Below are 20,376 nucleotides of genomic sequence, written 5' to 3' on the forward strand. Positions count from 1 at the left end.
CCAACAACTCTATTTCTATCTCCTCTCATCGAGCGAGTGAGCACGAACCCTGGCTGAACACCAACTCAGCGGGCTGTCAGGGTCTCGTCAGGGTCTCGTCACCGTAAGCCCCAGAACCACCTCAACAGCCATCCCAGTTCGCACTTGGTCCTTGGAGAGATACAGACGGCTAACACAAAACAAGGTAGACAACAAGGTAGACTGCCTCGGGTGCCGGGTTACGGTGCTGCCATGATGTGATGCCAAACATCTCGGAGCCTTGGCCAAACTCGTTTCATTCGGTGGTTTAATCAGTGCCATCTGGGCGGCGGAGGCGCAGTTGAATAAATGGATGGCCAATTCACACAATAATAACCATCCGTCCGCAAAAGCCCACCCGCACGACACCACCATCTGTTGAAGCCGCAAACGGCCACAAAAAAAAAACTCTTCTGTTTTCGTCAATCCGGTCTGAACAAAGGCCGCAGTCCTTTGGCGTGGCAGACGCCACCGAACAAGTCACCCGGTCGCCGCAAATGCACGACGAGACAATGGCCGACGGCGATGCTCAAAACCCATCGCACCGCCTGGTGCCAGACTGTATCCATGTCGAGATGCGAGGCTCCATGGACGTCGACCCGGCACCGAATCTACCAGAAGAACTCACCATCATAGCTAGGCCCAAGCCTCCCCCGTCAGATCTTGACGACTCCTCGGAACTGTCCTCACCACCGTCGTCCCCCGAAACCCCGTGGTCGGCGGACAAGAAGGTCATCATCATGTCTCCCACAAAGGCCAAGCAGAAGAGCGCCTCTCCAGAAGCCACAAAGAAGGCGCCGTCCCGCAGTCAGGAACCCGCATCGCCCACCCCCGCCGCAGCTGGCCGCAGGAAGACGCCCAGGGCCGCCACTCCGGTCGCCAAGGTTGCTCCCGCCACCGTTGCTGCTGCTGACGATGTCGGCTCTCCCTCGCCGGCAAAGAAGCCGCGCGCGTCCCCGGCCAAAGCCGTCAAGGTGGCGGTCAAGGCGGCGGTCAGCAAGATCACCAAGCCGGCCCTCACGCCCGCCCAGCGCCGCAAGAAGGCGCGCTGGGAGGCGCCCTCGGTCTACACCAGCGCCCGCTCCCCGCTCGCCGACGGCAAGGTGGACCTGCGCGCCATGCTCTGCCACCCGAGCGCCTGGGACGGCCTCTCGGCGGCGCAGCGGGCCCGGCTGCTGGCCGTGATGCCGGCCCGGTTCGTCAAGGACGGCGGCGCGCGCCCGGACGCGCTGGCGCTGTCCAACAGCGACGACTTCCGCCACGACTGCGCCCGCTACGTCGGCAACATCGGCGGCGGCCGCCACGACCCGGAGTGGATCCGCCAGGCGCGCGAGGCCCACGACAGGCGCGCCGCCGGCGACTTTGACGACTACCTGCGCGCAAAGTTCAAGGAGGACTTTGAGGTCGACCCGCCCCAGGGCTTCCCCGAGGACGGGCGCAAGTCGCGGGGCGGGGAGGCTGTAGGGACGAAGTAGGGAGGGCGGTGTGGGAAAGATGGCGTTTGCGTGGCGGTCGCAGAGGGGGGAGGGCGTTTGTAAGGGGCCGGATTTATGAGAGAGGGCCTACAGAACCAGGGACAGGCGACCTAATCGCCCGAGGGAGTACCCGATAGGTGTTTGGGGGTGTGTGTAACTCCAGGGGTGATGGATAGGTATTTTACTTTTGCCATTTTTTGTTTTTGCTTAGTTTTCATAGGCTCCGCGGCCTGCTTTTCCTCTCGCAGCTTGTATAGATGATACCCGGGTCCCCCGAATAAAACATGACTTTATCCAGAAACTGAGAAACACAAGCCCAAAACAAGACCAGGATTAGAAAACTCTTTCGGCGTATCGAACCTCCTTCTTTTCGCCCAAGTCGAAGACAGTGACCAAATTCTGCATAAAGACGTCGCCCAGGATGTAGGGGAAGCCGTCCGTGTAGCCGATGCCCGACGCGCACCGCCCCCGGCTGTCCCGCACCTCGGGCAGGATCATGCTGCTGGGGTGCGTCTTGATGACGGTCCCTCCGAGGGTGACGCTGAGCGAGGGCGGCGTCGCGTCGCACGGGACGAACCACGCGCCCTGGGCCGGGTCCAGGACGCCGGGGGGCGCGAATAGGTTGTTGATGGAGGCAGCGATCTCTTTGTGAGTGTGAGTGTGTGTGTGTGTGTGTGAGCGAGTGTCAGTGCTGGGCTAGCGCACGCCCTTGGGCCGACAGAAGAAACACACCATAAGGGAACAGATTGAGCGTGGTGCCGCTGTCGACGATAAAGGCCGGCACGTTGGAGGCGCGGAGGGCGCGCTGCGAGTTGTTGAAGGAGATGGCGTCCGGAAGCGCCGTGTAGTAGAAGTAGTCGACCACGCCGTCGACCCTGTGCAGCTGCACGACATGGCGTTTCCCCCCCTCGAATCGTCAGTATACCACACAGATGCCAAACATAACAGCCAAAACACAGCAGACCAAACCTTCTCGATCGGCGTCGCCGCCCAGACGCCCGTGGTCGCGGCGTTGGGCGGCACGCCGCCAAAGGCGATGAAGGACTCGGACGAGTTGCGGTGAAGCGCTAGGCTGAAGACGGGGCTGGCGAGCTGCCTGTTGATAGTGGCGACGAGCGGGTCGTAGGGCACCTGGCGCGCGCGGCCGTCGGCGCCCACGGTGCCGTCGGAGCTCGCCGTGAGCGCCGGCAGGCCCAGCCCCAGGATGCCGCTGCTGATGCCGTCGCCGAACCACATGCCGTCGGTCGCGAGCGCCACCTGCTGCCGCGCCACGCTGATGTTGGCGACCTTGAGACTGCGAGGCGGGGCTCTTGCTGTCAGTGGGGGTTCAGGGGGAGCTTATAGATAGATAATGGCGAGGCTCACTCTGTAAAGCCCATTTCGCCGTTCAGGAAGGGTCCGTTCGCGCTGCCGTACTGCGCCGGGTCTTGGGTGTAAGTTATTGCATCTGCTGAGAGGCTCTCGTGTCTCCACGGGGGGAAATATAGCGTTGGAGATGGAAGCATGAGAGCAACCCACGGTGATGTTGAAGACCAAGGGCGACGTGCCGCCGGACAAGGCCCCCCTAAACACGGGCCCGAAATCGCACGCCTCAAAAGGTACCAGCTGGCGGCGCGAGTTGACGCACTCGAAGCCTTTGCAGGTCAGCGGCTCATCGTCGGGATACAGTGGCAGAGAGTAGTGCAAGCAGGACCTACCGGACTTGACAAACCACGTGTCGCTACTGCCCGTGTCGACGATCAGGTTGTACTCCTCGCCCCCGATCCCAACGGGAGTCATGTACCTTTCGACGCCATCCTGTCAGCCCCTCCTCCCCCTTTCGAACAAGATCAACAGCAGTAGCAGTCGAGAAGGCACGAACTCGATCTGATGATACGCATTGATAGCGGGCCCGACGCCCTCCGCGACCGGCTCGCCGTCGTCCGCTACCCAGACCTCGCGGCCGCCGACGCCGTGCTGCCGGCGGCGCACAATCATGGGCCCCACGGCGTCGCGAGACTTGTAGTCCACCACGCCTTCCATGCTCCGGAAGCCCGCGCGCGAGGAGGCGTTCGGGCCGTGGCGGACTCGGCGCTCGAGGTGCAGCACGTCCGAGTTCGCAGCCACCGCGGGCGCGCGCCTTTGCGGTGGGACGACCCCGGGCGAGCCGAGGGCCGCCGCGCCGGCGAGAAAGGCGGCGGCGCCCAGCAGGGAGCGGATGGTGAGAGGGGACGGCATGGTTGCTTGCCGATCTGGCTTTTGGGCCCTGGGCTTTTTATGGATGCTTATGGGTGGGATTTACTTCCTAGAGGGCGGCCTAGACAGGCGCGAGGCGTGGATCCTTCTCTTGCCCTGTCCATAAAAGGATAGAAGGAAGATGGAGTGGTGCGGAACGAGTGCTTATCATGATCTTAGGGAGCCTCTGGGATATGGGAGCTATATCCTCCCGGCGGGCATGCCGCCCGATATTTCCTATTTCACGTCTATATTACTGTTGCTCTCGCTTCTCCAGCAAAGACGCTGCCGGCAGGCTGACTCGGAGACACTACCTCTTGGGTATCCAACAGAAAAGACGGAGTGAGCTTGATGGACAAACCGCCCAATCAGAGAATATTGATAGCGCTTTGCAGATCATTCCGGAACCCGAGAAGTCTGCTTGGGCCTTTGGGGACTTTGGGCGTTCACGTCAGGGACACGCCGTCGTCGTTGAAAGACCGCTAGGCAAGCGTCTCCAGTCGCCCGCTATGGCAAGCCACCCTCCGTCGCTTCATCTAAACTGCAAGCCGCAGCCACCGCGGACCATGGATGGCACGGCAAACTGTCTTGTCCAGTCTTGAGGGTAGGAAAGGGGGTGGGGATGGACATGCGCGGGATGCAGTGATAATGCATGCCAAGGCGGCATTTGATGGGTGTTAGGTGTTACGTATATTACCTTGGCCCTATTCCGCCCTGCCTAACGGCAGATTAAGATGGACCGCTTGTGGTGATCGCCCAGGTATTTGCTGAGTAGTGGCCATAGGACTGCCTCTGGGGCAACGGACCAAATCTGTATCCACGCCTTGGTATTTTCCAGTGAAGCGCTCTAGAGTGATTCGATGTGTTAAACCTGGCTGAGTGTCTTGTGTGTTGTCAGGTAGCCGTTCGAGGAACGGCGTCATCAGGGTTCTCGAAACTATCCGCTTTGATTTAGCCGCCCTGTCTAACAATAATATGGCACCCCATCCTGGCCGCCGGGGGCGGGCACGTCCTCGATGGCACGAGTAGACCTCGTTCCGGCCGAGCCTAACTTGAAATATGTGGAAACTCTCGGCGCCCTTTGGCCCCGCGGTGCGGCACTCGTCTTGAATCCTCTTGTAGACAGAGTCGAGGGCCTCTTTGCGGGACTTGAACTTGATTCTGTGAATATTTAGGAGCAGGCATGTAAACACGACGAAGTCTCTGCTTGAGCCCGTGCGTAGAAGCTCCAGCACACCACAGCGTGGCATCTTGGTGGGCGAGTTCCTCCCATGCCCAACCGGCTGAAGGGCACCCAGGAGCTGCCTGCCGCGCGCAGGCCCACTTGGCCTTTCTGTGTTCAACTGCATTGCAGATTGTTTATTGACAAAGCGCGGCAGAATCTTAATCATGTTATGTACGGTAATGTAAAGCCACAGTAAACAGCTCAACACCCCAGCCAAGGGAGAGGTAACCTTTCGTAATGGGAGGCCATGCTATACTTTAACAAGTATGCAGCGGCAAAGAATACTAGCAACAGCACAAAATCAAAAAGATTGTTGCCCAGCCGCTTTTGAGGGTGAACAGGTACGAAACCGTTGAAGGTTTTCTTCGATTTTTGGCTCCCCCACAGGGGATCGAACCCGAGCTCCTAAGAGCACAGCAGCCCGCGCGGTATGAGTACCCCGGACACAACCACTGCACTACAAGTAGCCAACTTGTAGCGTCCGAGTTCGACGACTGCAACAGCCGGAAGGGCACTTATATGGTTTGGGGTACAGATAGGGCAGTGCAGTACAGTGCAGGCGAAGACATTGCGCACCGCGGCCCAGTCGACCGCACCTAGCTCTCTCCCCATCGCACAACCCAAAGCAGCGAAAGCTGGAGGCAATTCTAGACAAACGCACTAACCTTAAATCATGAAGTATTACCGTCTGCCCCTTTTCGTGCTCTGGTCCCCAGCTCGCTCAGTTCTGTTTCCCAATCTGGCGCATTATATTACTCCAAGGAAGCAGTTTCACTCCGAAGAGCCAGTTCGCACATCCCAGGCACATCCCAGGGGTCGGCAATGGTAGGAAGTTGTCGCCAACCATGGCAAGGACAAGATTCTCGATATTCTCGTCAACGTCGGCCGTAAAAAAAAAAACACCCGCCTCTCCGCCGCCGATATCCTCGCTCACAGCGCTCACTTTCATTGCAAATATCAGAACCCTTTCCTTGCTATCAAGCACTTCCTGCCGCTGCTCGAGCGTTTCTCAGGGCCCAGGATCGCCAACGTCTCATCACCCAACACCCACCGCTTACCGAGATCCGACGGGGAGGGCGACATGTACACGTGCATCAGAGGCATAAAGATCGTCCAAAAGATTAAACGCGGAAGGAATGGCGTCTATATCAAATGGGACGGCAGTCGGCTGCAATCTAAAGGGCATCTTGACCTTACGGTCAGGCTGTTTTGTTTTCCGATAGATATGATGGCCCGATTTTCAGCTTGCGATCGGCTGTCTCGAACCCTCCCAATGTTTGCCTGAAGATACTGTGGCACCTAGATTTTTGGGGGAATCCCTCGCTGTATATGATAGCGAGAAAGGCAGCACCAGGAAAAAGACGGCCAAAGTCAAGTATAAAAACCACAAGACCTGCAGGTACGGATTTTGCGGCTCCACCCCGCCGCCATACGTCACAGCGCGGGGCGCCCATCACTCGGCGATGGCGGCAGAGCTAATCCTGAAGCTCCAGAGGTGACACAAGAACCAATCAACACAACATCGCCCTGTCTGCGGCACCGGACTCATAATGGCCCCTTCGGCGCAGGCGCACAGGCGGTCCCACAGCCTGCTGCTCCTGCAGAAGCTGCTGAACCTCCGCGACGGCGCGAGCCCCCTGACGCTTGTCCTGGACTCGCTCGAGCAGGCCGCCGCGCCGCTGATGCGCGAGTTCACGTCGCGGGCCAAGGTCTGTCTGTCGACTTACAGTCTAGTGTGAGCCCCAGTCTTCGGTAGATTAACACACCCTTCACACCCCCGCCCGCGTAGATATCCCGAAACAGGGTCGTGCTCGTGTCGTTTGCAACACTAAAGAAGCCGCGCGACGTCGACGTCTTCGTCAAGGCCCGCGGCAAGCCGCTCAAGGCCCTGCGGTCCGAAATCGCCGCCCATATCCCCGACCCCAGGGCAGCAGCAGCAGCAGCCGATGGGCAGGGTAGAGGCGGCGCGCCGGGCCAGCGTAAGCCACCACCACCACTCGACCGGCACCCCCCAACCTCGCTAACACACCCCCACCACAAAGGCGCCCTCATCATAATCGACTCCCTAAACGCCCTCGCCGCCTCGTCCCCGCGCCTCCTCGCCGCCTTCCTCTCCGGCCTCGTCACGCCGTTCTCGTCCGTCGTCGGCGTCTACCACGACGACGTGCCGCTGGCCCTACCCTACCCCTCCCCGGACGGCGGCCACGGGCCCGAACCGCTAGCAGTACTGCGCCACCTGGCCACCGCCGTCGTGCGCGTGTCGAGCCTGCACCACGCCGCCGCCGCCCGCCGCGCCCTGGACCGGAGCGAGCCCGAGCCCGAGTTCGGCCTGCGCGAGGGCCGCGAGGGCGTCCTGGTCGGCTTGCGTGACGACATCGCCGCCGCCGCCGCCGCCGACCGAGACGCCGTCGTCCTGGAGATGGAAGTGCGGCGCCGCAGCGGCCGCGCCGTCTCAGAGCGCTTCGTGCTCGCCCCGGCGGCCCCGGCGACGACGTCCGGGCTCGTGCTGCTGTCGGACCACCCGCTGTTTGCGGCGCCCGTGGCCGACGAGGCCGCGCATGGGGCCGCCGGGGAGGCCGAGGCCGAGACGACCTTCAACCTCGGCCTGACCGAGAAGCAGCGGCGCGACAGGGAGGGGATCGTGCTGCCCTACTTTGACGCCCAGACCGACATCGGGGGCGGCGAGGGAGGGCGGATTCTTTACGAGATGGGTAGGGAGGACGACTTTGACGACGAAGAGGACGAGATCTAGACTTCACTATACCCAAATCGCTCGTCACTCCATGGCAAGGATTGAATCAAAGCCATCTTCTCCACTCGCACATGGGAGCCCAGTGTGCCTCCATAAATGCAAGCGACTCGTCTCTAAAAAGGGGTATATCTGCGTTACATCTCAAGGGCATCACAAACGAGTCCAAATTCTTGGTCATCCTTCACAGCTCGTCCTTCACCTCGTGAGTCTTGCCGCTGCTGCTCAGATCATCCATAGTCATGATCTTAACCACCAGGCTGGTCCATCCGGTAAAGTGCTGCGTCCTCTGTCCCTTGCCCGTCTCCGGGTTGTACTGCTCCCACGCGAAGCCTGTCTCCTCCCAGCTGTTGAAGATGGTATCAACCAGATTCTCGCGAAGCCTTGTGTAGAGGTCCCTTGCTTTCTCTTGGTGAGGGCCCTTCTTTTTAGCCACGTTCTAAAGTGTTGAAAGGGTTGTTAGTAGTTGCTCCAGCACCAGTCGCGTTGATTAGAGTAAAAAAGCGGAAACTCGCCTCAAGCTGCACCAGAGCCAAGTAGTTGATATTGATCCAGACCGGACTCCTCCAGTAGTTCTCGTTTGTACCGTAAAGTGGGCTCGTCTTGGTCAGGCTGCGGATTCCATATGGACTGAAAAGTTCATCCTCATCGCCGATGAGGTCTAGAATCTTGCCTAGCTTGTGGTCGTCATCGTTGATAAGACCAACCAAGAAGGGGAAGAGGGAGATGTAACCCTTGTGGCACACAAGCACGTGCTCTTCGAATTCGTCGATGGTGGCATCACAGTAGCAGCCATCCTTCTCAGACCAGTGGAGGTCGTTAAGATTGCGTTCGATAGCGTTCAGGTTCTTCTCAAGCTCGTGAACTTCTTCGGGCATACCGAGGGCGTCGGCGATATTGCTGAGCGACTTGGTCATGAGCCCCATCCACGACAAGAGGTCGACGTGCAGCTCGCCAGGGTGTGGCACCTCGGCACGCGGGTAGTCATCCAGTCCGCTGGTCAAGACATGCATGACAGTCCGGCCGCGCCACCGATAGGCCTCCTTGGAAGAAAAGGCCTGACGATCGTACGACTTGACATCTCCGGACTGGGTCTTGCGGAACCAATCATACTGGCGGCGGAGGAGCGGGTATAGGTTGCGCAAGAACTCGAGCCCAACGCTTGGGCTCTCAACATGAGCGTTGGTCAACGAAACGCCCTGGGAAAGGCGCTCCTTGCCCGCGGGTTGGCTTCCATTGGATTTGCGCAGCCTCTCGACAAAGGTATCAACAATGAAGAAGAGCGTAGGCGGGTTCGCGTAATGCGGGTACTGCACTTGGAACTCGGCTGGAACCTTGCTGCGAGCCTCGTCGCCGAGGATCTGCTCACGAGCAATCCAGCCGTCGTCATCCATGAGGTTGAACCAGCTCTTCACAATCTCCAGTGTCAGATCCATGTCCCAGTCAGCAATGGGCAGCAGGTGGAAGCCTTCGTCCCACAGGAAGCCACGTGGGAAGAAGGGTCGAGAGGGAATGCTAGTGAACAGGGAGCTCGGTCCCTCAACCTTCTCCTGCTTGCGAGCTCTCGCTACCTCTGCCTCCTCCCAGAAGCCCTCGTTCTCCTCGTCATATTCGGGCGCATAGGAGCGATCCACGACCGATTGACCATGGAAGTAGCCGATGCCACCAATGAGGTTGGAAAACATGCTGCGTCCAAACTTCTTGTACTTGGCATCGGTGAAAGGAGCCTTGAAGTTGAAGACATCGGAGAAACGCTCGCCGAAAGACTCGGTGGTCGACTTGATCTCCCTGGTGATGTCGTCGCTCGTGAGTTCCTTGCCGGCCGAGGCGCTGTTGAAAATGACGTCAAACTCGAACGGCCCTTCAAAGACCTTTTGGACAATGTGGGCATTGCCGGCGCCAGCCTTGTGGGGCAGGGCATAGACATCCCATGGTGGAGGCGGGGTCTGGGGGTCAAACTGCGAGCTGACGCGGTCGACGTGCTCCTTCATCTGGTGGAACATCACCGGCTTGGCCTGCCAGAGATGCTCCTCGGGGAGCTTGAGGGATTGAACAATGGTCTTGTCGAGGTCGCGCTGCTCCTGCAAATCGGGGTCACCGGGAGGGTGCTCGCCCGTGCCTCTGGTGATGACAATCTTGTAGTCTCCCAGAGCCTCCGAATTGCCGTTAAAGACAACGTCACCAGGGAAGCCGTTGGGATCGCCTTTGTCGGCGGTCTCGAGGCTGCCGAGGCCTTCCTGGGTCAGGTAGAAGAAGATGCTGTACTTGGTGTTGCTGACAGCATCGTCGCGGAGCTCGCCCTTGATCCTGGCTGCCCAGCTGCCGCCATGAGTGCCGCCGGGGATCTTGACGAACGAGGTAGTGATGTCGAGCTGGTTGCCGGCATCATGGATGGTTTGGACGCCACCTTTCCTGGTGTCATACTCGTCCCAGCCATATCCAGCCATGCCCTCATGCTGCTCGCAAGTGTACCGTATGCCTTGGCACATCAGCAAGAAGAATCAGCATGGAACTCCCAAAGTTGAAGATCGAGCACTGCCGCAGTACTAACTGTTCTGGACCTCGTCGTAGCTGTCGAGTTTGGACCACATGAGACCTGTCATCAGGGACTTTGGGGCACGGGAGCGGACCCCGAAGTAGAGGTTTGGCCTGTAGGGACCCCATAGCAGGCTCTGATTGTTCAACCGGCCGACCTCGCTGTTCAGAATGCCCTCGTCCTTGGCGACGACACCAGCGCCAAGCTGCAGAAGGGCGAGGGACGACAGCAGCCCGTCCCTCAATTGGCGGCCAATCGCCATCACGGAAAGTTGTCGGCAACGACCTGGTTCTTCCGCCGGTTCCAAGGAGCTGTTCGGCTGGGGTTCTGCTTCCAAACCAGGTGTAAAAGCGAAGAGGGAGCTTCCAGTCTCCTCCTCTCTGTCGTTGATGGGCTAACGAAGTGACCACGTTTGAAATGCCGACGGTTTGAGGTGTGGTGGAACAGGGGTAGCTCGCTGTAGCTTTGCGCCGCTTCGGGGTGGTGGGGCAAACCGTTGGGCGCGGAGCGGAGTGAATTTGATGGTGGCGGCGGGGATCCAGGTCCACATTGGCGGCTGACGTATTGTCCCAGCACCATGCTTGGCTTCCACCATAACGTTCTCGGCACGGAAGGAGTGATACTGCCTACAACTGGAGGACTCACACCAATGACTACTTAGATATTACGCAGCAGCATGTACATTGATCGCTAGGTACCTAGCCAATAGTTACTTGTACAACATAACAAATAGTCCATATTCAACTCCCAAAACACCATGCTGACGCAACAGGAAAATCGCACGACTGTCCGGAGACCGCCACTTGGAAGCAATCCTTCTGCAGTCTTGCCCATACACACTCTGTGATCCTGGGCCCGACGAGAGTAGTTCTGCTTGTGACTGGTTACCTGCTCGGACTCAGCGGCCTGTTGAACCCACCCTGGCGGTTCATGTACTGCCTGTACTCGGTCTTCTTCTCCTTTCTAATTTCGCCGACGTCGTTTCCAACAATCTTTTTGTTCTTTGTAGTGCCGAAGCCGCCGAAGCCCATCATGGCCTGCATGGCCGCCAGCCCGTCGTCGTCTACTTCAAGGTCATCATCCTCCGCGTCGCCGCTACCCCCCATTGGCGTATCATCACCTGTTTCACTTGCGTGGCGCTGTTGCCTCGACACGGAGCGGCTGCGCCCCTCGTCGCCATTGTCGTTGGCGCCGACTTTGAAGGACATTGGTGCAGACTTCTCCGTCGCGCTGTTCTTAGAGCGTGTCGGTAGACTGCTTTCCTTGATGTCGTTGTCCCTGCTGCCCTTGGTGGCTAAGCCGGGGCTTGCGCTGCGCCGTGGAGAATTGGATCGGCGGCGGCCGTCTTCACGAGGTCGGTCTTTGGAAACAGTCCACCATATCAGTATGCAGGCATTAACTGCTGTCGCGACAAAAGCTTCTGCACAGGGCTAGGTGGCAAAGTGGCTATAACTCACCTCTCCTGTGGCCATGATCACGGTCTTCGCGACCGCCCCGGCGCTGAGAGTCCCGGTCCCTGTCTCTATCCTTGTCGCCCCTATCCCGGGGTGGTCGGTCTGCGTCGCGTGTTCCACGAGGAGGCTCGCGGCCTGCGTCGCGTCGCCGATCGCGATATGAGCCGCCACGGCCGTCGCCTGGTGACCTAGAGCGGGTTCTGTAGCGTCGGTCGCGATCCCGGTTACGATCGTAGTCATCGTCTCTCCGCCGGGGGTGGTCGCTGCCACGGTCCCGTCTGTCCCTGTGGCCATCCGGTTCACCACGGGCCCCACGGTATCCGCCAGCATCATCTCTGCCGTCATCACGACGGTACTGTTTACCGCCTGCCATGGTCGCTAATGCCGGTGAAGGTAGATGGACTCAATATATCGTCGCGCGCGGGAGACAGGGCGTGTCAAGCTCGTTGGGTGTGTGGCTTGATTCAGTGGAGGTCACTCGGTTCCGATTATGCAGCAAACTCAGCCACAGCCTAGGCGCGAACTTGAGTCAAGCTGTGTTGGTGTGCAGGCGCAAACCGCCAGCGAGCGTGAATCTGCGGCTGAGTTGAGGCAACGAATGACATGGGTGCTGAGAGTGGCTTCCCGGTGACTCAGCTCCGAAAAGTAGGCAGAAACCGAAAGGCGGTCTGGTCCAAATTTGGCAAAAGAAAAGTTGTCAGGAAAACGCACGGACCATGTCAAATTCTCCTACTTAAGGGCCGCCTCCCGCCCGTCCTTTGGAATTTTCTTCTCTTTCTTCTCCATCTTGGTGCATGGGCTTTACGCATGCCAGTGAGGATTCGTCCGAGGCTGTGTTTTTGCTAGTTGAAAACTACTACATGACCGCTCCTAATCGACTTAGGTCGGTTAGGGAATTTTTGGAACATAATCCACTCTCTTGGAGATCTTTCTCATTGCAACCGTTGCCTTGCGTAGCGCTGCGAAGAGGAGGCTAGCTTTGTTGGTTGATGATTCTTTCACGACGCCTGCGACTTCGCTACCCATAGTCAATTCTTGCTCGGCTTCACCTGCGTCGAACCACCACTGTCGGTGGTTCACCAAGCATTCTTTCTTTCCGCTTCGCACCGCTCAGATCGGTCGGTCCTTTCGTTGTCTCCTGCAACAGGAGCATCGCCACCTGATTGGTGTTTGTTTGTTTACACAATACAATGTTGCTTAGTGGGTGGCCTTTCCGCCGCGGGCTGTCTGCCTGTTTCCACCGTTTTGTGTTTTTTTTCCCTCGAGTTCGACTTCGGCTTTACCCCCCCTTAACCCTCTCCGAACAACAACCGCCTACCGACTGCACTTTTTTCGTGTGTTTATATGTCGATATAGCTAGCACTTGCACTTGACTTTTATCAAGGTCGAATGCCTCCAAAGACCTATCTATCTCGGTGGGTACCATAGCCACAAGGCACCTGGTACCTAATCCTGCTATCCTCCTCCTCCAGACACACTCAGGCAACGACATAATGTATTGACATCAGAGGCAATATTTCCCTACCCACACGTGTTCTTTGGCCTTCGTCTAGCGCTCTTGGTTCCGGCCTGGTTGCCTTGCGCCGCAGTTCCTAACTCTCCCTCATAAAACTTGCTGGACAAGCTCCAGAACGTCAAAGAAAGCCTCCCTGTCGGCTTCGGCCTTCCGCAAGCCTAGGCCAAGAATCAAGGTGCGCTTCTCATCCGGATTCTTGAGCGACAGAAAATTTGCTATCTGCGCAGCGTAGAGATGGCCGACTGTCTCGCGGCCGTCGCTGCCTGCCCCCAGCAGTGTTGTGGCTGTCAGATGAGCGGGCGGCAGGGAGCCTATGTTTGTTCTTGGGAGGGCCATCTCAACCATGGCCGCGGACGGTGCCGAAAGCTGCACTTGGACCTAGTATGTAGCGTCAGTGAAGCGCTAATGGAGCCTGTTTGAACCGCCGCACATACCCATTGTGCCAGACGGCCTTCCTGTGACAGCGTGACCATGATCTTGTCCGAGAACGTCATGGAGGAGGCTTCGGTTGAAACGCCGCCAACTGTCCCTGTTGCCGTTTTATATGGCGCAGGAAAAGTATCTTCCCTCAGAGCTTTTTCTTCCATTGTCGAGAAATAATATTAAAGTCCAAGTAGATGTGTTCTCGCCTGTCTGTCATGCGCGGCAGGGGGTGTGGCCTTGGTGGCTTGTCCACAGGTCGAGGATGATGCTGAGGAGACCCTGAGTTTAGAGTCAGAGGCACACCCAAAAACGACCGAATTTGATTGAAGTCTACCTACTAGAGACAGGGCTGGACGAAAGAGCAGAAGTACGAAGCGGCTCGAGACAAGTGGTGCATGGGCTCAAGCCTGCTACATCATCGTGGCCGCGTTCAGCTCACCCCCACCCAGCCAAGCATTTGCCCCACTGTGATCGACGAGAAAACGCTGGCAGAATTTTGAAGGCGGTCAAAATTTCATTTTCTCTCCATCAAGGTCGTCTGCTCATTGCTTTCTTGGACCTTCTTGCGCATTTCGCCAGATGGGCCTTTCTACAGACGAGGATCGGTACCGAATGAGGCGCTAGCCCTTCGAACGGAAATTCCAGAAAAATGCCACCAAAATTCGTGCCACGACAAAGGAAAAGGAGGGTTCTAGATCGCGAGAGGGCAGCCCAAAAACAGCAAGTGAGCGATGAGGTCCAGGAAGGGGAGGCCGTTGCTGGCGGCTCCGAGGAGACGGCCAAGCTCAGGGCGCAACTCAGGAGTCAGGGCGGCACGGTGAGCGGAAAGAAGGCGAAGCGCCTGGAGAAGTACATTGAGCAGAAACTCAAGAAGGACGAGAACCGCGCGCTTCTGGCCCAGCTCGCCGCCAACAAGATCGACACCAGCCTCTTCTCCAGCAGCCGCTCAATAGGTCACACCAAACAGACCAAGCGTCAAGCCCTGAGTCAGGCGTTGAGAGAGGAGCGCGCTGGTCTTCCTCTGGGACAGGCTGCCAGGGAGGAGCTGCTCTACGAGAAGCGCGCGGAGCCTGCCCCCGAGGATGACGACAGCGAAGCCGAAGGCTCAGCGACTGAAAATGCCGACCGACCGGTCCCCGAAGCCCCCAGGACTTCCGCAGCTGCCGACTTCTCTGGTCTGATGGGCAGTGCTGCAGCCGCCACTGGATCCGGTCTGAAACGTCCGCTCGAGGTTGACGATGACGGCCGTCCGGTGATTCAAAAACGACAAAAGCGAGGAGGCGTGAAGTCCAAAATCGTCATTGTGCAGCCGCCGGCTCAGGAGTCGGAGTCCGAAGACGAGGATGGGGAGGATGAATGGGGTGGTTTTGGCACAGACTACGACGGCTCTAACGGGAGCGATGATGAGTCCATGGAGGAAGACCAAGAACAAGGTTCGGAGCAGGAAGGAAGTGAATCCAGCTCGGATGAGGAGAGTCAAGGGGATGGCGACGATGGCGACGACGACGAGAACGATTCTGACGTGGATTCCGACGTCGACGACGACAATGTTGAGGAGAGGCGATCCGCATTCAAGGCTTGGGCACGCGCACAGCGGAACGAGGCCCTGGGGTACAAACCAGCAGAACCGGGGGCGAGCATACTTGAAATTCCCAGGCCAGGGAACTTCAAGCCACGGCCCATGGAGCAGGACCCTCTACCTCTTGAACTTCAGCCTACCAGAAACACGGACCGCAAAGCATTTAGCGTTGCGGTTGTCCGCGCGCCCGAAATTCAGGAGGCGCGGCTCAAGCTACCCGTGGTTGCCGAAGAGCAGCGGATAATGGAGGCGATCCACAACAACGACATTGTCGTGATATGTGGTGCTACCGGTTCTGGCAAAACTACACAGATCCCTCAGTTTCTGTTCGAGGCGGGCTACGGATGTCCCGACTCGCCGACCCCAGGGATGATCGGAATCACCCAGCCCAGGAGGGTCGCAGCCGTGAGCATGTCTAACAGGGTTGCCCAGGAGCTCGGAGATCACTCCCAAGCTGTTGGCTACCAGATCCGCTTTGAGGGCACGGTCAAGGAAGGAACTGCAGTCAAGTTCATGACTGATGGTGTCTTACTCCGAGAGATTGCACAGGACCTGTCTCTTCGCAAGTACTCGGCTATCGTGGTCGATGAGGCCCACGAGAGGAGTGTGAACACAGACATCTTGATCGGGATGCTGAGTCGTATCATCAAGCTCAGGGTGGAGATGGCACAGGAGGACCCGACAGTCAAGCCATTGAAACTCGTCATCATGTCTGCTACACTGCGGATCGAGGAGCTCACCGAGAATCTCAACCTTTTTCCGACACCGCCTCCTGTTCTGGAGATCGAGGGAAGACAGTTCCCTGTCACTACCCATTTCGCCAGGAGGACGCATCACGACTACATCGAGGAAGCATTCAACAAAATAAGTAGGGGGCACAAAAAGCTCCCACCTGGGGGCATGCTCGTCTTTTTGACCGGCCAGAACGAGATTGCCCAGCTCAGTAAAAGGCTGAAACTCGCCTTCAATGGAGTCCACTCAACAAGTGGACCCCAGGTTAGGATATCAACGCAGGAGGCACCGATGGAGGCCGAGGACGTTGACTTTGGCGACGTGGACGACACAAAGCACGACGATTACGTTGATGATGACGGGGAATCCGAACAAAACGACGAGGAGGAGGAGGGGGAATTCAAGATCGAGGACGAGGAGTCGGGCACCGGGCCGACACGCATGCACGTGCTTCCTCTCTATTCGCTGCTGCCGACCAAAGAGCAAATGCGCGTCTTCGAGCCTCCCCCTGATGGGAGTCGGCTTATCATCCTAGCAACAAACGTGGCGGAGACGAGCTTGACGATCCCTGGAATTCGTTACGTCTTTGACTGTGGCAGGTCCAAGGAACGCAAGTACGACCAATTGACGGGTGTGCAGAGTTTCGAGGTTGGCTGGATCAGCAAGGCGAGCGCAAGCCAGCGAGCAGGCAGAGCTGGCCGTACTGGTCCGGGCCACTGCTACCGATTCTACTCGTCTGCAGTATATGAGCGCGATTTCCCCGAGTTCGCCTTGCCGGAATTGCTGCGAACATCGTTGGAGGGAGTGGTGCTGCAGCTTAAAGCGATGAATCTCCAGCACGTCGTCAACTTCCCCTTCCCCACGCCACCCGACCGGCAGAACCTGATCAAGGCCGAGAAGCTCCTTTGTTACTTGTCAGCCGTCTCGAGTGAGGGACGGGTGACGCAGGTCGGGCACACCATGTCGATCTTCCCCCTATCTCCACGATTCTCTCGCATTCTTCTGGTCGGACACCAGCATGACTGCCTGCCGTACACCATCGCCTTGGTAGCCTCGCTTTCCGCCGCTGAGATATTTATCCCCGAGAGCCAGGCCATTCCAGCTCTTGCGGCGCAAGAGGAGGGCGCCATCCGTACCAATGAAGATGTCCAGGCGGAGAACAGGCAGGCCAATGTGCGGCGGGTGTTTAATGCAGTGCACAAGAACTTTTGCTCTCTTGACGACAAATCCGACGCCATCAAGATGCTCCAAGTTGTCGGGGAATTCGCGCACGAGCCCACCGAGCAGTGGTGCGAGAGTCACTTTGTCAGGTTCAAGGTACTAAAGGAGGCGCAGAAGCTGCGGCAGCAGATCGTGCAGCTCCTCAAGACCAACATACCTGCATTCGCCAACCTCACTTTCCAAGATAAGCTAGACGCACCGAGTGCGAAGCAAGTCAGGGCACTCAAGCAAATGGTGGCTGCTGGCTTCATCGACCGGGTGGCCATCCGCGCAGACAAGGCCCCCAACCCACCGGAGCTGTGGCGCAAGCCGAGGCGGGCCATTGACGTGCCGTACATTCCCCTGTCGCCCCTGGCCATCGGGGGCAAGCCTGCGAACGATGAGGAGAAGCTCGTCTACATCCATCCCGAATCTCCTCTCGCACATCTTAGCAGGGACGAGTGCCCCGACTACATCGTATACTCGTACCTGCAGAAGGCGGCTTCGTCCCCCGGAGACGAGGAGAGTGGCAAGAAAGCCAAGACGAGGATGCACTCGCTGACGGACATCAGCGGCGGGGTGCTCGCGGCGTTGGCCAAGGGCACGCCGCTCGTCAGCTACGGGAAGCCGGTCAAGGCGATCAGCGACGACGGGAAGAGCCGCGAGTGCTGGGTCGTGCCGTATCTCCGGGCAGAGGGCACAGGGGGCATGGGCTGGCCGCTGCCGATGCAGAAGGTGAAGCAGCGGAAGATGGCTGGCAGCTGGGTTGTGGAGTAGTCTATTCTGGGTGTGCTCTAATTCTGGCTTTGTCGATTATTGTCGCCACATAGACGCGAGGTATGTGAATGAAGCGAAATTCGCGCTGGAACCGCAGAGCAGGCCGGTAACAGATGCCGCTAGGTACTATATCTAGTCAATGTAATGAGACATCATCCATGGGAAAGGAAGATACAAGAGACGGCCGAATATGAGCGCCTCGGGTTATTCTACCTAGCTACAGTGGGCGAACCCAAGCCATTCGCAGTCTCGGTTCCGCTTGGAGTAGGCGGGGTCGGGGGCGTTGCAAGGGCTGCCACATGATGTGATTGATATAAGCGCCAGGGCAGCTATACACAGCCAGGTGCCATGCAGATTGTTGGCCCAATGTGCAGGCCACCCACCATCAGCCACTCTCAGAAACAACAAGGCTGGCTACCAATGAATGAAGCTGATCGGAGGCCTTGTAGGCAACCTCACACCCCCAGCTACTCTCATAAGGCCTGTATTTATGGCTACCATTGCCAGCTCTGGCACCCCGCCCCTGCCGACTGTTCTCCTCACATTCACATTCATTTTCCCATCCGCATCGCTAGCACCTGCACAAGACAATCACTACCATGGCCCCTGCCAAGGATATCCCCCGCACTGCCAACCAACCCCGGAGGCGGACGGGAAACGTTTTCATCTACATTGACAATTCGAACCTTTGGATCCAGGGCCAGAGGACATACGCCGAGAAATACAAGCAGAACGCCGACCGAGACCCCCGATGGCGCTTTGACGCCGGCATCCTGAAGGACGTCCTGCTGGGGGAGTCTGGTCTGAGCGCCGACGAGCAAACGTTTCAGCCCAAAATGAGGCTGTATGGGTCGACGCCCCCAATCGTCGATTCGGTGTGGAAGGCCTTTGAGCAGCACGACATCAAGGTCAGGACCTTTGCGAGGAGCTCCTGGACCCGGCGCGAAAAGGAGGTCGACACGGAGCTCATCGCGGACTCGGTCGAGGAGGCCTCGGAGGCCTACTACACTGGCATCCCGGCCGTTTTCATCATCGTCTCGGGGGACCGGGACGTCCGCTCTGCCGTGGTCAAGATCGTGGGCAGGGGCTTCCCGGTCCACATTTGGGCTTGGAAGAACGGCATCGCCAAGGCATTCACCAGGGAGGACCCAGACATCAACCCGGACCTGTTTAAGGCGCACCTGCTGGACCCGCACCTCGAGGACATGGGCCTGACCCGCACCACCTTCCGCGTCGACCGCAGCGTCATCAACCCGCACAGCATCGTCGTGCTGGACCCCATGTCCAAGGTCGACGAGGTCGAGAACTTTCTCAACCAGCTCAGGACCCCGGCGTACCGCTACGAGATCCCGGACCAGCGAGGGGGCGGCGGATCCAACGACCTCGCCATCATCCCGGCCCAGGCCTCCATCATGAAGGCCGATGAGCTGCGGAGCCTGTACATGGAATGCAAGGACAAGCTCGAGAGGAAGGGGCTCCGCGTGCTCTCCTACCAGGAGTACTCCCAGAAGTATCTACTAGGCGGCGGCGGCACAGAGAGCACCCTGGCCGTATCCAACCAGTTCAAGGAGCTCGGCGGGGACGACGAAGAGCGTAATGAGGACAGCGGCGGCGACGGCCACCACCAGGGCGCGGACCAAGACGCGACGGCCACCAGCTCCCAACAAACGCCCTTCGACGGCGACGGCGACGGTGACGACGGTTTCGAGGAGGTCAACGGGCGGCTGAGGCAGCAGCAGAGCCGGCTGAGGAAGGGCGACGAAAGCCTGCAGATCCGATGCAACTGGCGCGAGTTCTGTGAGCGCGGGCTCGACTGCAAGTTCGGCCACACCAAGCCGGAGCGGGAAAGCTTCAGCGTCTACGGCATCAAGAAGGCCAAGAAGTACAAGCTCTGCACGCGCGACGGCTGCCTGGCCGGGGCGCGCTGTGGGTACGCCCACGGGTCGGCGGAGCTGTTCTGCCCGACTTGCGGCAAGACGGGGACGCATGAGATGCACTTGTGCCCCGAAAGGTCGTCGTTTCTGAGTGCGCGGCGGAATTACAGCCGATAAGTGGTCGTTTAGGACTTTGTAGCGGTCTCCCGCCATGCCCCTTCCTGGATACGTTTTTATAGCAGGAAAAAAAAACGATACAAAAACCAACAAAAGCTCGCCCGGTCGCCTTGCGGGGACCGGGTTACGAAAGCCCTTGGCGGGCTTTACTTCGAAGCTCTTATCTTTCAACCGAGTGCCCTTTACTACCAGGAACTTTATACCCTAAAGGGACACCTGACAACACTCGTACTCGAACTCACGACCTGGGTGTACTATGCCTCACGCATGGAAGAAGGGGAGATTTCTCTGCCACTCGACCATTCCGTTTGCCGCGGGAGCTTGTTGAAAGCAATGCTCCTGGACGGACTGATATGTGCACTGGCGCGCCCTCGCTTCTCCTTCCTCGAGATGGGATGCCAGTGGTGACTGGCGCAACATGGGACGA

The 20,376-nt window shown here is 58.5% G+C and overlaps 9 protein-coding genes across 9 annotated transcripts; 4 read left to right on the top strand and 5 right to left on the bottom strand.

The window, feature by feature from the left end:
* Nucleotides 1-22: 22 nt before the first annotated feature.
* On the top strand, nt 23-1,799 carry GGTG_07876 (hypothetical protein). Its single transcript, XM_009225707.1, has one exon. It carries the CDS (start codon nt 516-518, stop codon nt 1,491-1,493), a length of 978 nt encoding a protein of 325 aa, XP_009223971.1. The 5' UTR covers nt 23-515; the 3' UTR covers nt 1,494-1,799.
* A 27-nt stretch (nt 1,800-1,826) lies between these two features.
* On the bottom strand, nt 1,827-3,710 carry GGTG_07877 (hypothetical protein; the record flags this gene model as incomplete). Its single annotated transcript, XM_009225708.1, has 7 exons — nt 1,827-2,137; nt 2,226-2,368; nt 2,458-2,787; nt 2,859-2,908; nt 3,012-3,127; nt 3,191-3,276; nt 3,355-3,710. The coding sequence occupies 7 exons, from the start codon at nt 3,708-3,710 to the stop codon at nt 1,827-1,829; spliced, it is 1,392 nt and encodes a 463-aa protein (XP_009223972.1).
* A 701-nt stretch (nt 3,711-4,411) lies between these two features.
* On the bottom strand, nt 4,412-5,193 carry GGTG_07878 (hypothetical protein; the record flags this gene model as incomplete). The annotated part of the gene is made up of 1 exon (XM_009225709.1): nt 4,412-5,193. The coding sequence occupies exon 1, from the start codon at nt 5,096-5,098 to the stop codon at nt 4,412-4,414; it is 687 nt and encodes a 228-aa protein (XP_009223973.1). The 5' UTR covers nt 5,099-5,193.
* A 1,207-nt stretch (nt 5,194-6,400) lies between these two features.
* GGTG_07879 (hypothetical protein) lies at nt 6,401-7,915 on the top strand. Its single transcript, XM_009225710.1, has 3 exons — nt 6,401-6,641; nt 6,722-6,911; nt 6,975-7,915. Exons 1-3 carry the CDS (start codon nt 6,483-6,485, stop codon nt 7,682-7,684), a joined length of 1,059 nt encoding a protein of 352 aa, XP_009223974.1. The 5' UTR covers nt 6,401-6,482; the 3' UTR covers nt 7,685-7,915.
* Nucleotides 7,718-10,711, bottom strand: GGTG_07880 (mannosyl-oligosaccharide glucosidase). Its single transcript, XM_009225711.1, has 3 exons — nt 10,233-10,711; nt 8,197-10,160; nt 7,718-8,120 (listed from the first exon to the last, which is right to left on the bottom strand). Exons 1-3 carry the CDS (start codon nt 10,477-10,479, stop codon nt 7,866-7,868), a joined length of 2,466 nt encoding a protein of 821 aa, XP_009223975.1. The 5' UTR covers nt 10,480-10,711; the 3' UTR covers nt 7,718-7,865.
* Nucleotides 10,712-10,819: 108 nt separating this feature from the next.
* GGTG_07881 (hypothetical protein) lies at nt 10,820-12,250 on the bottom strand. Its single transcript, XM_009225712.1, has 2 exons — nt 11,675-12,250; nt 10,820-11,577 (listed from the first exon to the last, which is right to left on the bottom strand). Exons 1-2 carry the CDS (start codon nt 12,042-12,044, stop codon nt 11,102-11,104), a joined length of 846 nt encoding a protein of 281 aa, XP_009223976.1. The 5' UTR covers nt 12,045-12,250; the 3' UTR covers nt 10,820-11,101.
* A 589-nt stretch (nt 12,251-12,839) lies between these two features.
* On the bottom strand, nt 12,840-14,065 carry GGTG_07882 (hypothetical protein). Its single transcript, XM_009225713.1, has 2 exons — nt 13,622-14,065; nt 12,840-13,565 (listed from the first exon to the last, which is right to left on the bottom strand). Exons 1-2 carry the CDS (start codon nt 13,772-13,774, stop codon nt 13,275-13,277), a joined length of 444 nt encoding a protein of 147 aa, XP_009223977.1. The 5' UTR covers nt 13,775-14,065; the 3' UTR covers nt 12,840-13,274.
* A 57-nt stretch (nt 14,066-14,122) lies between these two features.
* On the top strand, nt 14,123-18,151 carry GGTG_07883 (DEAH box polypeptide 37). The gene has a single exon (XM_009225714.1). The coding sequence runs from the start codon at nt 14,260-14,262 to the stop codon at nt 17,896-17,898; it is 3,639 nt and encodes a 1,212-aa protein (XP_009223978.1). The 5' UTR covers nt 14,123-14,259; the 3' UTR covers nt 17,899-18,151.
* Nucleotides 18,152-18,236: 85 nt separating this feature from the next.
* Nucleotides 18,237-20,372, top strand: GGTG_07884 (hypothetical protein). Its single transcript, XM_009225715.1, has one exon. The coding sequence runs from the start codon at nt 18,498-18,500 to the stop codon at nt 19,947-19,949; it is 1,452 nt and encodes a 483-aa protein (XP_009223979.1). The 5' UTR covers nt 18,237-18,497; the 3' UTR covers nt 19,950-20,372.
* The last annotated feature ends 4 nt before the right edge of the window (nt 20,373-20,376 follow it).

This window comes from Gaeumannomyces tritici (assembly GCF_000145635.1).
Source record: "Gaeumannomyces tritici R3-111a-1 unplaced genomic scaffold supercont2.4, whole genome shotgun sequence".
NCBI lineage: Eukaryota > Fungi > Ascomycota > Sordariomycetes > Magnaporthales > Magnaporthaceae > Gaeumannomyces > Gaeumannomyces tritici.